The 17,064-nt window shown below is 40.0% G+C and overlaps 1 protein-coding gene across 2 annotated transcripts in view; it reads right to left on the bottom strand.

The window, feature by feature from the left end:
* LOC110679302 overlaps nt 1-17,064 on the bottom strand; it is a 169,237-nt gene that overhangs the window by 64,073 nt on the left and 88,100 nt on the right. For both annotated transcript variants that reach the window (XM_021853619.1, XM_021853618.1), the window contains exon 3: nt 8,147-8,273. In XM_021853619.1, the coding sequence (XP_021709311.1) occupies nt 8,147-8,273 (127 nt within the window). The remainder of the gene's footprint in view (nt 1-8,146; nt 8,274-17,064) is intronic.

Below are 17,064 nucleotides of genomic sequence, written 5' to 3'. Positions count from 1 at the left end.
GTCTTCCGAATGTTTGTCTTTTCACTGGTTGCTTTGATCACCGGACCAAAATGACCACCAAATCACCATGGCTGACGATGATGACTGAACACTTTCGAGGGTGTCCTAGGAAATCGAACGTATCGATCATACTTTGGCGTGGCTATTGATTGGAGTTCGAGAGGAATGTCAAAATTTTATTGTTTGATTTGGAAGAAAACAAAAAATGACCATAGCTAATGGGAATAAGTGGCGCCTGGTAGTCAAGTGTTGGTTGTTGGTTGAATCCGTGAAAAAATAGCAGTCAGCCGTTAACTGTGAAGAGTTTTTGTTAGTGAAGTGATTTAATTGAGACCTGAAGGTTTTCTGGGATCTGGAAGAATTTGTTGCTGGTATAAATTTATACAGTCAAACCATCATAAGTCGTTATCTGAAGGGATCATCGACTCATGAAAATAGCGAGTCATGGAACAGGAATCCTTCGGAAAGCTGTTTCACGGGACCATCATAGTAATCATGATTTTTTTAGTATGAGTCAATATCGAGTCATGGAACATCGACTCATGGAGGTTATACTGTAGTTCGGTATACTGTACTAGTTGGCATACAAAAGTGTTTAACTCGCGAAGGAAGTCACTCTAGTCGATGTAAGAAGAACTCAAATGATGGCATTGGAAATCGCACTGAAAGTTACGCTTTCTGACCACCGTCAGAACCACCATGCCTGTTGTGATCGAAAAGCGAGGTTTTTTCACCAGTGTTGTACAAAATACAACAGCGCGATGACTGAAGTGTTAAATTTGGTTTTCATGGCTACCTTGATGGTCCCTTGGATCGCAGTTGCACTGGTTTTGTGTTTTCTTTAACTCAATATCAATATTCAATATCGAGCTATGGAGAATTTACTGTACAATGATAAAGTTACACCTTCAGCATGGTTTTGCTTTATAGCCGCGGACTCTAACCACTCGACTAAGGAAGTCTCCTTTTCTCCTTCAGTGCGTTCAATTCACGCCTCGTTCTGATGTGGACTGCCGTGTTTCAACCTTCAAAGATCTTGAAACGTATCGGAAATCGAACTCATACACCTTCAGCATCACTTTGCTTTTTTGTCGCAGATGTTACCACATGGCTAAGAAAAACCCCAAACAACAACTCACCGTCATCATTTTCACATATATCACGGTCACGTACACGTGCCACTGCACTCCAAACACAGCAGCGATAATAAACTAATTAATGCGTTTCTTCTCCTATCTGGATGGGATAATAAACTTCACTAATAGTGCTGATGATGACAATGATATAGCCTACTGGTAGCTCAATCCGCCCGCGGCTTAATTAGATGCTGTCTGGGAGTTAAAATTTGATCACTTTCATGCGTGCTAAAGGTAAACATCTCTATCTCGCTCACTCCCGTCGCTGTTGTAGGAACTGGTGCTCGCACGGAGTTGCCATAGAGACCACTAATTTGTATGCTATCTTAGATGGAAAACCACGTGATAAATGCTTCCCACCCGTAAAGTGTTTTATTGCCGTGAAGTGACGCGTACGAAAACAAACAATCCAAGCAAGCCGTGACTGTGATTCAATCCCAGTAGGCAGCGGTCCCAGCGCTTCCTCTGTCTGTCGCCGAAAAGGGAGTCTCGTGTATTGCGCAAGAATCAGACCGATTTGGAACGACGCTCTCAAGACCACCAAGTATGTCTCCCAGCAGCGAACATCTCATCGGCGATGAATAACACAATTAACGCCAATACTTTGATTGCAATACGGGCCCGAAGGATGTTTTTTCTCACGCAACGCGTGGTGATCGGCAACACTCTCCGGGATCGCGTGTCAAAATTGGCACAGACTACACCGACCAGGCCGACAAAGCCGACGCTGCTGCAGCTGTGTGGGGCTCTCGTTTTCGGCAAAACTTCCCAGAAAGTGCGGATTCCCAAAATTGCAGACATTTCATTAGACACACATCCCGGCACGGAGGTTTCACGGAGCAGGTGGCCGTCGTGGTGTTCGGCCGAAAACTGTTGGGTCGAATGAGTTTGAGGGATTACAAGCTCTTTTGAAAATAGGGTATTAAAACCCAATCTTTTGCACCAAATGGTTTAAATTACGCCTGTAATAAATATTTACTTAGTTTTTAAATGTTGTGTATTAGCTAATGTTGGAAGAACATATTCTTTTGTTTTTTTTTCGAAATAATTCCACAACCCTAGACGTAAAATCATGTTTTGTGGAATGGTTTTATTGTTTATTATTGTTATTAATTTTATTGTAAATCATCGGACTTATGAGTTTAAATGATAATTACCTGAGACGAGACTCGCGAAGACGGTCTTCTTTTTCTGTGATTGCTGAGTTTGTTTCTTATTCCACTTTGTGTTTATATCAATTATGCGCATGCTGTTCAAATCCTCATATGAACTTCTCAGCAAAAAATGATTGAGTTTGCATCACATCGAATCATAGATAGCCGTTTGAGTGAAATTTCATGCCAGCAAACGTAGCAGCCATTAGAAATAATTAATCTTCTGCTTAGATTTATCAGCAACTTTGGAAAAAACTGCTCCGCCGACTGAGGTTTTTAATAACAGTTTACTTTGAACACAATACTTTTCACTTTTTCAGCCATAAAAACGGTGGGCTGCATTTGACGTTTCGTGAGAGGTGAAACTGGGCTGCATATGACGTTGATATTTTTCCTCTTTGCGAGTCTCTCTCAGATAATTACAACTAACAATACATTATCGCCCACAGTCAAAAAGTGAGTATCATACAAGTCGTAATAGCTTAAGCCCAAGTAAAAATGGCACAAAAGTCAAAACTAAAAGAAGCAGTTTTCTCCTTTTAAAACAACAAATAGAATAAAATAAAAACACACATCCGTTCTATTTGGCAAATAAAAGAGCTATATGTTTTTATTTTCTTTGATTGGTCTATTCAGTTTTGACTTTTGCACCATTTTTACTTGGGTCTTAATTTAATTGATGAACCGTTGAGCGGTACAAGTAACATTGGTAGCTGAAGAACAGTTTATTCAGCTAAAAAGAGGCTGTAAAAACTGCATCTTAGCTGAATAAGCTGTTACTCAGCTACCAATGTTACTTGGGAGGTTTACCGCATTCGTATTCCTCTCCTGCTATTGAAAAAGTCCTTGACATGGCAGAAATAGGCTCGTTGCAACCTGAGACGAGACTCGCGAAGACGGTCTTCTTTTTCTGTGATTGCTGAGTTTTTTTCTTATTCCACTTTGTGTTTATACCAATTATGCGCAAGCCGTTCAAACCCTCACATGAAGCTCTCAGCAAAAAATGAATGAGTTTGCATCACATCGAATCTTAAAAAGCCGTTTGAGTGAAATTTCATGCCAGCAAACGTAGCAGACATTAGAAATAATTAATCTTCTGCTTAGATTTATCAGCAACTTTGGAAAAATCTACTCCACCGATTGAGGTTTTCAATAACAGTTTACTTTGAACACAATACTTTTCACTTTTTCAGCCATAAAAACGGTGGGCTGCATTTGACGTTTCGTGAGAGGGGAATCTGGGCTGCATATGACGTTGATATTTTTCGTCTTCGCGAGTCTCTCTCAGGTTGCAACTGAAGGTGGTGTGATGAAATCGATGTTGGATCACAGCAGTGCAGTGTTGCTAGTCCATTTGGAGACGCAAAAATCGATTCGGGATAGCAACCTGGAGTGTTAAGCTCGTTGCCGATAATTATAGCTGCAGTTGTAACCTGTGCAATTTGAAGCCGGCGTTCCAACGTATCCAGCTTACGTAATTCACACCTATTCGGATAGGGAGGTAGATTTACAGGGTCACGCCATGATACTTCTCAGCGTAAGCTGGATGAACCGTTTCTGTACACTCTCAATTTTCAAACTCCAAATGAGTGGATTTAATCAAACCATGCCTTAAGTGAAGGTAAGCGAACACGTGTCGAAGTTCGATCCAAGAGCGCTAAAGCCGTGATAATACGGGAACCACACTATGGGTGGTGGGTGGATCTTTCGCTACACATTGATCATCATTGATCCATACACGTGCGTCGACGACTAGCATTAGTGAAGTGCCCTTTCGTCGCCACGTGCATGATCGCATGAATCGTAAAGGTCCACAAGTCTCCGATCCTGAGCCAGAAGGCTTGGAGCTCAAACTTGCGTCGTTAGTGTGTACCATCACTTGTCGATCGACCCATCAGAAGTCGTCCAGCTCGTTAAGCATCAACGACCCGTAGTCGAAATTCGGCACCACAGAAGTCGACGAGGTTCCTGCTGCCGGTCTGTAGCCGTGGTCCAAGTTCCAAACCACTTCCTGGCACTCCAGCAGTCGACAAGGGTCCTGCTGCCAGTCAGAAACCACAACCAATAGTCGAGCCAGCAGTATTCCGGCAACACAGCAGTCGACGAGGTTCCTGCTGCCGACCGGTGCTGGTACCAAGCGTTTCGACCCGTCCCACCCTATCAGTGGTTGACGACAGTGCCAGAACCGGTGCTCCCTTCTGGCATCCCGATCGGCGAACCGGGTGTATCAGTTCAGAGCCTTCAGTTGCCAACGATTTTTAGTTTTTATTCATTGATGATTGAGTTAGCTGGGTCAACTCCTTTGTTGGTGCTTAAGCGGAAATTGTTTAAGGTATCGGTCAAACCGGTTCGAACATGCAAGCTGGGGTGTTTTCTGCATACTTTAGGGATCAAAACTTCCATTTCGTCAATCAGCTTAGTGAGCAACGCTCTTTTTTGTTTTGGAATGTAATGTAACGGAACCTGGCCGTCTGATTTTGACAAATTGTGATCTCGTATAATATCGATTGGTATCGTATCGGCCGGATGAGGGCTCTTACGTTAAGTTCTCATTATGTCACTTCTTCTTGAAGTGCAGATCGGAGCGGATTTACAACTAAGCTAATTATCACGTATGGCGAAATAGGGAACCATTATGTCCATAACTGGTACACCTATCCTAGATGTTGATTTTCACAAAAAGCTTGAGTACGTTACTAGGGATTCCCAACAACTAGGAGTTACATGGTTACAAAGGCGATTGCTTACTATTCCAACACCCTCTCTTAATTGACCAATCCTACCCCTTTGTACAACTTCGTATGAATCAAATCGCCGGATAGCGTTGTACAAGAGCAAGTCCTTCACATGGTTGGTCGACTACATATCTCACACCAGCTCGTTCGCATGATGTTTGGTCGCATCCTTTGGTCGAAACACTCACAGCGGATTCACTCCACTTGAAATACCTCCAGTTCATGTTCATCTCATCCAAACGCAGCTCGTCAACTATATTTGCCATACCCAAACAAAACAGGGAGATCTGCAGAAACGAATTCGCCAAAAAATTGTCTGTAATCGATGAGATAATTGTAAAACTTACCGAGGTGCTGGCGCTTCCGTCCGCTATGCCTCTACGACAATTCACTAGGTATTTTGCGTCTTTCTTTGCGAAGGGATAGAATCTTTTTTTTTTCGGTACTTCATTTTTTTCACTATCGCCTTCGTTGGTGTCATCTACGCTACATTGTTGGTAATTTTCCCCTCTTGCTCGAAAGTACGCTCCAAATATCGCTTCAAGCTTGCGAGCACCAACCAAAGGGTCTGCACACTCCATAATAAGCTCGCTTCAATTGCCGGCTGTCCCTCACTTGCATTACTTTGAACGGTTCGGGACTCTGCCTCACCTCACAACTTTTGCTTCGATTTCTCCAAACAACAGCTTGAGCTCATACCAATTTCTTCGGAGTTGGCCATCCTTCTTCAACATAGCCACGCTACCAGAAAACAGCACATCAATTCCGGCATTGGTCATCTTTTTCGCAGATATCTGGTTTTCGTTCTTATCAGGAATGAAGAGCACTTTCTCGGCAACTTCTATTTCCACTTTACGTCGCAACTTCTTCAAAACGGAAAATACAGTCTTGTCGCACACAAGATGGTCACTGCATCTAGAATCCAGCTGGAATACAATGTTTCTTTGCCTCTGCTCCGCATCATTTGCGTCAGCCATGAAACTGACGACGTCCTTTATCGCTGAATCGGCTTTATGCACACGGCAATCCTTTTTCATGTGTCCACAACATTTGTGACACTTACTGTTGAACTTCGGGAATTTCTTCCTAATTATTGTTTGGCTCGTAACGGACTTCTTCGCATACGTCACTTCTTAACTGGTCCACATCTCCTTAGCGGTCGAACAATTTCGAGACACTTGTCCGATAGGCATCCTACCAGGAGTGCTTTTGAGATCCGGTTCTTTTCTTGAAACTTGATTTTCTCGGTTTCTGCTTCCGGAGCCACTCCGGAGAGAATTTACTGCAAGGTCTTTATTTCGCCTTGCTTGTCGCAAACCACGTGACAATTAGTAGGTTTATAATCTAAAACATTGTAAATCGCTCTATTACAGATATATAGACCCACCCAGAATAAATAGGAAGGCAAATTTAAATAGAAGTCTTATTTACTACAATTGTAAATTTTGCACCTTATCGGACGCGACGATTTGTAATTGTCGCCGGTGAAACTAACGCCAAAATCGCCGCCAGCCAACCAGCCACTGCGAATTTGCCGTTTCACCAGTCTTACCAACACAGAATAATTGGGAATGTACATCTAAATAGAAATAATTTTCACTAATAACGAGCTCTGTACTAAGCTCGATAATGTAATTAAATGTGGAACCAACTGAAAACAAGCCGCAGCCACCTGCGTGCACCGCCTGCTACGAGCTTCATAATATTTGGATATTAAAAATTGGTATACATTTTGTAACTTTGAAATGCATCTTAAATAATTTCCTTTTAACAAGGTATAAATTAAGAATTGTATGTGTTTGAGTAAGATTGTACATTGTTCGTCGGTTCAGAAAAATAATTTTCGTTGCAATTCCCACTCGACCCAAACGGCCCAAACCCCTGAGCACAATGGATCGCCGCACGCGATGCTTTCGTAAACATACACAGCCAACGACACGGATCACTTTCCGAACTTAATGACTTAATGTTTTAACACCATTTCCTTATCACTACCGCGGCAAATTAAAATGTTTCAGTGCTACGTTATACGCTCCTAGCCGAGAGGACGGGATTTCTTCGGTATGGGCGACGTTGTGTGGCGCGCTACAGATTTTTGGTTTTTATCGAATGCCCCGTATTTAGAGTGTCAATCGTTATTTTCATAATCGGTCCACTCCATTTGATATTTTCCATTTTCCTAATGACGGTTATATTATAATCCTCCTGAGTGACGAACATCAATTCTGATGCAACGCCTTCGTTGAGCTAATAAGTGAATCATCTTCTAAATGGTTTCAAACGCAATGATAGCGGTGACGCTATGCATACGGCAAGTAATATGGGACTTGAGTGAAACTTTTTTCTTGATTGCTAGATCAAGAAGATTACAGTACTACTGCATTTCAAACTTATAGAAACCACGAACCTTCCTGTCCATGGATTGGCATCCGACCATTGAAAAAGAAAAGGAGACTAAACCATATCGGAAGCAGCATACGGTTCATAAAAAACTTTTTATGTGGATTTTGCTATACTATACGCTTTCTTTCATATTTTATCCGGCGGCGATGCTCTTTTGCATCTCCTCCCCGCCGGTTGACACTCTCTGTCTGGACTACGAACTGGGAAGCATCGTGTGGAAAAGCAAGCCATGCTAAATGCAGAGAGCAAAGGCAACAAGCCAATATTGATAATGATAGTTATAACACCCCGAGACCGGGCGAAGTGAGCGGAACTTCTCATCGCTCTTTCGGACCACCGGAGAAGGAACCTTTTTTGCTCCCATAAAATTTCATATCTTAATTGGTTTGAACTTGATAACTTCTTTTTCGGACTTGGCGGTGGTTAAATTTCCATAAAATTTCGTATGGTAGACCCATTCCTAGGAACTTGCAAAGTGTTGTTTGCGCCGTCTAGCACGTGAGATACGATTCGATTGAGTGAAGAGAGCGAAAAAAAAATGATTTGTCATCTACACAGATATCAGGTACCTAAACGACACGCTTAGTGTCATTAACATTTATATGTGCAGTCATGCGTTTGATTGATGTCAGGAGCGTGCATCTGCTATCATTTCGTACCTGGTATCAAAAGCGAAGTGCCTTCCAAAAATATTCGAAAACATGATTACAATACTTACGTGGAGGACCACTTTGTCCGTTGTCGTCGGCAGAGACAGTGCCATTTTTTGCTGTTCGGACAAACTTTGATGAGCAGGCCGATTGAAGATATACGTTTCCGGGTGTTGCTCCCGCAATCATCACCACCTGAGAAGTAGAGCAAAAGAAGGAAATACGATATTACATTAGAGCTGATAAGCGATTTGACAATTTTTTGAGCTACCTAGTGTGAGTATCAGAACTAGCTATCTTCAAAATCTATACTTCGATGTTAACTAGCTACATCGCCAACAAAAAACAACGCCTGCTATGACGTCAATCTCAGCCAATGGAATCCCCGCTGAGCATTTGTTTACAATAACTTTGAAAACTTCACCTCGCTGTCGAAGGACATTAAACTTGGTGTCACCAAATTGCGCCTTCAAAGATAGATAGCATATCGTTACAGAAAAAGATTGACATCCGACAAGCCTCGAAGCGCTTTGTATCTTTTATTTTTATTGTCCGGAGACTCGGTGGTCAGAATGTTACCGGTCAACTCCTGTCATCATTGATTTATTTAATTTACCATTTTGCTATAATTGCTGGAGATTTCCAGGTGAATCACCGGAGAATGAGAACCTATTCATTCACAGTCATGCCGTCATGGGCATGAGCAATTTGTAGGGGGAACATTTTGAGGCTTATTTATCAGAAGTTCCTATCATGTGAACACTTCCACAATTATTAGCTTAGAGCTTTTATGCCGAAGTTACAATTTTTGCATGCGTATATCGTGCGATGGACACGATTATTCTATGCCACGGAAAATCAAGAAAATTTCCATTACGAGAAGATCCTGGACCGACCAGAAATGCTCAAGGGACAGACTTGATGGTGCAATCACATACTGAGACAGGTGCATTTTACTTAGACTTGCGGTTGTTAACCATCACTACCTCAGTCTGATTGAAGGTGACTTCAATGCTAGGCCAATGCCAGAGGTTACAACCTACTGGAGGTTGTGCAACGAGGGTTCCGTTAGCACATTTTGGAAAGACGGACGGGAGTCAATTATAGACCTAAAATTTTTTAGCCATCACTGGCGGGCAAAATGAACTGGAGGTTAAGCGAAGAGTTCACCCAAAGCGATCACCTGGGGATACTCTACAGGATTGGCCAGCGGATATATGAAAGATGTAACTGTATGAAATGTTAAAGATCGCTCTTGTTTTATAGCTTGCTGTGCTGTTTTTCATAAATGCTTTATTAGCCCTAAAGCCCAAAAGGGGAACTAATTGGCTAGTAGTCCACTAGCTCATGTCCTCTTTTATCCTAGATTGCTGCTATCTCATGGATTGCCTTGCAAAATCCTACGCTAGAGAAAATAAACTACAGTCATCTCTCCCTTACTCGATATTGAAGGGATCATCGAGCTAGGGAGGTATCGACTTACAGAACACAAAACCAGTGCATCTGCAATCCAAGGGACCATCGAGTTAGCCATGAAAACCAAATTTTACTATGGTTCTCTAACTCGATATCGAGATACGGAATATCGAGTAAGGGAGAGTTAACTGTATTTCTTCTTCTTCTTCTTTCTGGCGTTACGTCCCAACTGGGACAAAGCCTGCTTCTCAGATTAGTGTTCTTATGAGCACTTCCAAAGTTATTAACTGAGAGCCGATTGACCATTTTTGCATGTGTATATCGTGTGGCAGGTACGAAGATACTCTATGCCCTGGGAATCGAGAAAATTTCTTTTACGAAAAGATCCTCGACCAGCGGGATTCGAACCCACGACCCTCAGCATGGTCATGCTGAATAGCTGCGCGTTTACCGCTACGGCTATCTGGGCCCCAAGTTGACTGTATATCCATTCATGAAATCGGGCGGAAGTGAGTACGAACAATAATCACCAAACGCGTCCATCGGAAAAATCACCAACATTCGACGACAATATCGTTAACACACAGTAGGCATCGAGAGCTAAAATGCGAATGAAAATCAGATGTAGGAAGGCACCCAGACGACCACCGGCCACATTATTGCCACTCTTGGCAGCCCTTGGGCAGCAAATGTACACAACTTGGCGGTGGCGGCGGCGGAGTAAATAAAAATACAGTATGTAACTGTTATATTTCACACATCCCTCGTTGTTTCTGGTGCCGCGTGGTACACTGAAACCGAACGAGCCATCCACATCCCCTGATGGATGTTCAGAGCGAGATGTGATGATGTGTTTCTGGATGTGTTTATGGAGTGCAATTGGTGGTTATTAGGGGCCTGGTCAGATGCTGGAATTTGTCCATGCATTTGTTTCTTTTCTGCTTTATTGTGAATTTGGGTAGAACAGTATCAAAAGCAACCAACCAAATTAATTGCTAAATTTTTATGATGTATCCTGCAACATTGACTAGGGAAGCAAAACTATCAAAGAAGGCTTAATGACTGTTGTTCTGTGTTGTACAACTGCAGATTAGTGGCCGAAATCTAGTTTGCTGTGACTGGTATTGATATAAGGTAAAAAGGTGTAATACGGAAAAACTGCTCTATCGCAGTAGCAAATGCAGCACTTCTAAAGTTTTCTATGTCAATGTGTTGCTTACTTAGTTGGCCATGCTCTGCACGCAACTTTCTCTTTCCAAGTTGCTTCAAAAAAGTGTACACGATTTTTTTTGTGAACGGTCCCAATGCTTACGTTTCAAAACAACCCGGGTAATATGCCCCTCCCATAGGAAAAAGGTCCACGGCATTGTAGAAATGTTTCCAAGAAAATTCCACCACCTACAAATCTTAAAAGGGTCCATTAGCAGTCGTCTTCCGGTAAAAGTTTTTGTATCAAGTACAATAGTAAAGAATGGGCTTCATCCCCCCTGAGGCTTGTTTATCAAAAGCAAAATTTTAAACCAAGAACCTGATTTTCGATATTTTTAGAATTTCTATTGATTGTTCGTACTTCTCAAAGAACATATATGCGCAACATCATTTTTTCGCGAATATTTAAGATATGTAATCATATTTACGTGTGAAAGAAGCCTCAATCCCGTGAAAATGAAGAGGGGCGTATTGCACCGTTGGGGCTTATTACACCGAGTTACCCTACGTTTATGTCAATTATAACAGTGATCTAGACTTTTATGTTTACCAGAACAGACCAAAACTAGTAAAAGTCAATACGCTACATTAAAAATGACAAAGATAATTTATAATTAAAAATGATATTGAAAATACTAGCACAAAATATTAATATTATATAGTCAACAAAACCCATGCAATTTTTGAGATGTTCCTCTGATTTATTTTTAATGTTGTGCGTTTATTGTACTACCAAAATTGATTGTATTTCACTTTTCAACAGTCACATACTTAGATTAGACAGTGCTATTTGACAATTTACTGACTCCGAACAACAAAAGTTTAGTATTCATATTCCATTACTCTAGAAATAATGGAAGAATAATGCACTTACTAGACCCCTTTGGTTGAGAGGATTTACCCATAAAAATCGCCAACAAAAGTGAAATAGTTTGTAGCTATGGTTGGTAGGTACTCGTGTCGCGAATAACCGACAGCTTAACGACAGCGACGACGGTTGGTGGAAACTCAAACAAGATATTTATTTGCCAAGCTTTAACTTCGGCGCCACAATCGATCAGTTCCAATGGTCTGCGTTATGTTTTTATGTATATTTTCTTACTCATTAAATTGACGATTTGTTTGCTAATCACATCAAACACGTTCTTGCACTCCCGACCTGTTCTGTATTCTCACCTTAGCAGCCTAAGGCCGACTGCATGGACGACGAACGAACGATCGAAGGAGGCTGGTTGCTGCTCGGCGTTGGTGGGCTTCTCAGTCAAAGTCAAACAGCGACAGGCATCGATGGCAAGTGTCAAAATGGTTGCCTTCGTCCACCTATTTATGTACAAAAGGTCAACTCATTCATTTAACGCGAGTTTGAAAGCGAAAAGTCAACACGTTTGTTTCTGAACATTCCAAGGAACGCCATTCGTATATACGCATGCTGCTGCAGAAGGCAACGATATACGATTGCGAGCTCTACTGCTGCCAAAGTGCTCCTGAATGCTGCCTTCTTGGTGCATTAGGGACACCTCGCTTTGCAACAGATACACTCGGGTGAAAGATTTGTGGTCAGCGTGTGGTTTTAATTTATTCGAACAAGATCACCATCAGCTATGAATAAAGCGTGTTGGTAGAGGAGTAACATTTTCATACAAAACTAAAAATATTCTTAATTGGGTAATCATTCCAATAGAATAATATCTATTGTCAGGTTTTCATATAAACGATCAAATTATGCAATGCATTTATAAATATCCAAACGTCAGAACTATTTTTCTTTATTCTAAATTACATAAATTGTCTACTACACAGAAAAAAATCCGTTCTCGTATCCGTGAACAACAGACGTGGACTCGTCAACAAGCAAAAATACACCGTGAACTAGATCATGTTTATGCGTAAACATGATGGTAGTTCATGGTGTATTTTTGACAGTTCACGTTTTCCAGTACTCTTTTTTGGGTGTGTAAATATGTATTGTCAATTCAACTACACACCCTAAGAGTTTAGAATCGAAAAGGATCTTAGTAAGCGTTTGCAGGTGGTTCCAAGGAATCGAGAGTTTGAGGTGAAGCTCAGCATGTGCCTCGTCTTACAGAAACACACCGAAGTGCATTCACGCTAACATCAAAGTACCCTTTAAATAGGTACCATGTACCATTACTATAATCTCTATGAAAATGTCAGAAAAAGAGTATTTTACAATGACATTTAAAAGGGTACTTTAGCCTCATCATAGAGTATTCTCTCTCGTAAAAATAATGGGTAAATAGTATACATGGTAACTTGGTTCCATGAACATCGCCATTTTAAGATTTTGTTTCGCTTCTCGTTAGGAATTAATGAAAAAATGTTGCAAAGTGGAAGACACACTGTTTTACTGTACAAATACGTAAATAATATTGATGCTTTTTTCCGAAATGATGATTTTTACAAATCACTTCTTTTTTGCAGATCACTGTCATACTGTCCGTTTCAGGAATTCCCGTGGGCAAAGTTGTCATCTTCCGGCCGGTTCCAAGGAGCAAGTTTGGTGTATACCAACATCTTCAGTTGGCTTTTGGTGAATCGCGCAATTAGAACATATTTTGTAATTCGTGGATAATAAATGTATTATATAGTATTTACAAATATTCTATATAAGTATATTTTCTTTTTTTCTCTCTGAATTCCTAATCTCAATCTGCGGATATATTCATTAAAAAGTGAGGTTTTAAAACCCATTTTCATTTTGAAGACCAAAAGTGAAAAATACCCATTATTTGAAGTTCGAAGCGAATACTCTTTAATGAGTAAGTCGACTTTACTCTTTTAATGGGTTAAGCCACTTTTCTCGAAAATGGGTACTTTTTTACTCATTAATGGGTACTTTGATGCTAGCGTGTTGAAAGTGCCTAAAATTGGATCCATCTCCATGTGGAACCGTCCATATACCACGTAAAGACTGAACATTCCACGCTAGTCCACGAAGAAAGGGGAAATTGAATGTCCACCTGGACATTGTTTATTGGACAGACGATAAACTCAAATCATTTCAAGCATAGACATAGACATAGACTAACTATGCTATGGAACACTAAATTAAGTAACCATGCGTCTCCACCACTTTAGAACACTACACATACTTGTGTTGCATTTTACGTCAAATCAAATAAAAAAAATCTGCATCGTTTGTAAGTCTGAGAAAAACTGTGATGTGGATTATTTGTTTAATAAACTTCGCTAAGCTTCAGCTAAGTTAATTTGTGGCGTTGTGTACAAATCACCAGATGTCAGTGTTTCAATGCTGCCGTGTTATTTTTGTGACCATGGTAACGAGTGGATTCGGCATCACTGAAACGTCAAATTAGTGAACTCGGTGTCGGTTCATAGGTAATTGCGTTGCATTGCATAGTAAAGCCTGATTTGCTGCTGATAAGGAATCGCTGTAGATACTTCTCGCCGATTCCTTGTAGAAATTTTCTACAGCGAATCCCGGTTGAACTGAAATTTCTTTTCAACTGCGTACTGCGATCAGAAAAAAGAGTGCTTCCTTGATCGATTCCTCACAGGAATTTTCCCTGCATCAAGATAGGCCAAAAATTACTTTTCAGCAATGAATCATGCTTAAAGGCCGGTTTGCTACTGACAAGAAAAGGAATCGCCTATCTCGATGCGTGGAAAATTTCTCCCAAGAAATGGTCAAGAAAATCACTTTTTTCTGATCGCAGTACGCAGTTGAGAAGAAATGTCGATTGTGCGATATTTGCCAGAAAACCATTCGCCAGAAAACTATTCGCCAGAATGACATCTGCCAGAAAACCATTCGCCAGAATGTACCATTTGCCAGAAAACCATTTGCCAGAATGTACCATTCGCCAGAAAGTACCATTCCCCAGAATAATTTTTCTTGTCGATTTTGATCATGAAATATCTTGGAATCCAGAGATTGCCGTCACAATATTCGACTTGTGCCACTTTTCACATGTTCAAAAGCACTAAAATGAACGAATAGTATGGTAACTATCTCGTTCTTCTCATTTTAAAATTTCTGCTAGTGCACAGAGCGAAGACAATATAACACTGTTATTCTACATCTCTTGCGAGATTTTTTGGCTATGAGGTTTTAATACAATATTCTAAGCTGTTTTACCTAGTTTTAAGAATATTTCACCGCGAGCTGTTCTTTATCAGAATATTGTATTGTACAGAATTTCTCCTACAACTACCTGATAGTTTTTGATTTTCAATGGACAGTTTATTGGGGTTGTGCTACTTTGTCCCGAATATCGATACCCCGAATGTCGTTTCCCTGAAAACCACTTCCCTGAATACCCCGTTTTCTCAAGGAAATAGGTTCCTCGAAAATGTTATGGCACTCATAATTATCAGAACTTATTGATTATTTCAGACTGATGAACGGTTTATATGAAATGCACCCTTCTTTTTTGATCAGCGGTTCTTTAAAGTTTCTCCGAACTCAGCATTTTTTCTTGTTTTCTTTATCGTTCTTTCTAGTTCACCACTCTGTCTCTGAAGATTGTTCCTTATCCGTTTTGAACTGCATCTATTTTGGGGCCGTCCATGAACCACGTGGTCGTTCAAGAGGGAGTAGAAGTGGGTGATTCTATCATAATACCACGATCCATACAAATTTTGGGTCATTTCGGGAGAATGGATTGCAGGAAAAATTGTAATTCGGGTATCTGGCGTTCGGGGAAATGATATTTGTGGGAACAACATTCGGGTAAAAATAGACCAAAAGGTTTTTATTAATAATGGTCACCTAAATATCAGTACATGAAAAAATATTCAAAAATGTGTATTTGCTTACCGCTACTTGACATAGTTTTTGGCAAATAAGAATTCTTCATTCCCCATACATAGAATGTTCTTCTTGATTTTACAACTGTCTTATTTGTCTAAAAGCTCCTGAAAGTTGTTATAGTAAATGTAACTTTGGTTTGCGAATGGAGGCATTCATTACTTCATCGAACGGACGGCACAAATAGATGCAACGTATATCGAAATCTTGTAAATATCCAATAAACTAGCTCTTAAGAAGCAACAACACTTTTAAGAACAGCTTATGATGAATAGAAGGGAGCACCACTTGTGAAATATTCCAAACCATAATCCCTTAAAACTTAATAATAATAAAAAAAAACATTTAATTGAAACTGATAAAACAGAGAGATGGAATTTAATAATTATAAAATAGCATAATCTCATGCTATAACATCTGTAGAATGATAGTTGTAACGTATATTGAAAAGAAGCAACAAAACTTTGAAGAACAGCTTATACTGAAAAGAAGGGCGAACCGCTTGTGAAGCCTTTCAAACCATAATAACATTTTACAGGGACAACATACATTAAAAAAACTTACTTTACTATCCGTCATGCTAAATATCCATTCTTTACATCAGTAAGCAGTATCTTTCATACATAGAGTAAAGTGGGGCAAAAGTTCGAGTGGGGTAAGAGTTTCTTTTTAAGATTTCTAGCTCAATTCGAAACAAATTTTATAAATGTCATGGTGGTTCGAATGCTATTTAAGTAAGAGACTTTCAATCCAAATATCATAAAAATCGATTGAGATTTGGAAAAGTTATTGCTATTTGTTGTTTTTCGACGTGAACATTGTAATTTTTGGTCAAACTTTCGTTGCATGGAACCAATTGAAGATAAAATCTTTTTCAATATTTTATGTAAGGGCGTTTCTAGGCCTATCATAAGGTTGCTTTGAGGTGTATTAGTTTTTGCATAATTGCTTGAAAACAATTTTTGGCCCATAGTGGGGCAAAAGTTCGAATCAGCGGGGTAAAAGTTCGACCCATGTGTAAAATCACGGAAAAAAATTTCAAATTGCCTAAAATCCACATATGATCTTCAAATTTAGTTAAATTTGTCTGATCATGTGAAAACTGTCTCCAAAATTTTACATTTCCACTTAGTTTTGCGAAAAACTGCTATTTTTGAGTATATTACAATCAACCCGATTTTGGGCAATTTTTTGATGAAAATTTAGTGTGTATTTTTCGTCAAACTTAAGTTTACGGCTGGTGTAAAGTATGCCTGTCATAAAAGGATCTATATTTTGTGTTTTAGCCAGCGAACTTTTGCCCCACACTAGATTCGAACTCTTGCCCCACCGGTGGGGCAAAAGTTCGAATAAGACAATCAATTTTGAAACTGTTATAACTAAAAATGGGTAAATATTTTGACACAAGTTTGTTCAGCAAAATTATAGCCAATATGTTGAAAGTTCACTGTATGGTATTTGTTTTGTTATAACTGCTATTGTTTTCCTGGAAACTTTGATTATACCACTAAGGTCGAACTTTTGCCCCACCTTACTCTAGTGAAGCAGCTTTTAATGAATGCAATAGTT

This window comes from Aedes aegypti, chromosome 3 (assembly GCF_002204515.2).
Source record: "Aedes aegypti strain LVP_AGWG chromosome 3, AaegL5.0 Primary Assembly, whole genome shotgun sequence".
Lineage (NCBI taxonomy): Eukaryota > Metazoa > Arthropoda > Insecta > Diptera > Culicidae > Aedes > Aedes aegypti.
Note: the sequence above shows the minus strand (reverse complement) of the source record. Positions and strands in the feature narration are given on the sequence as shown.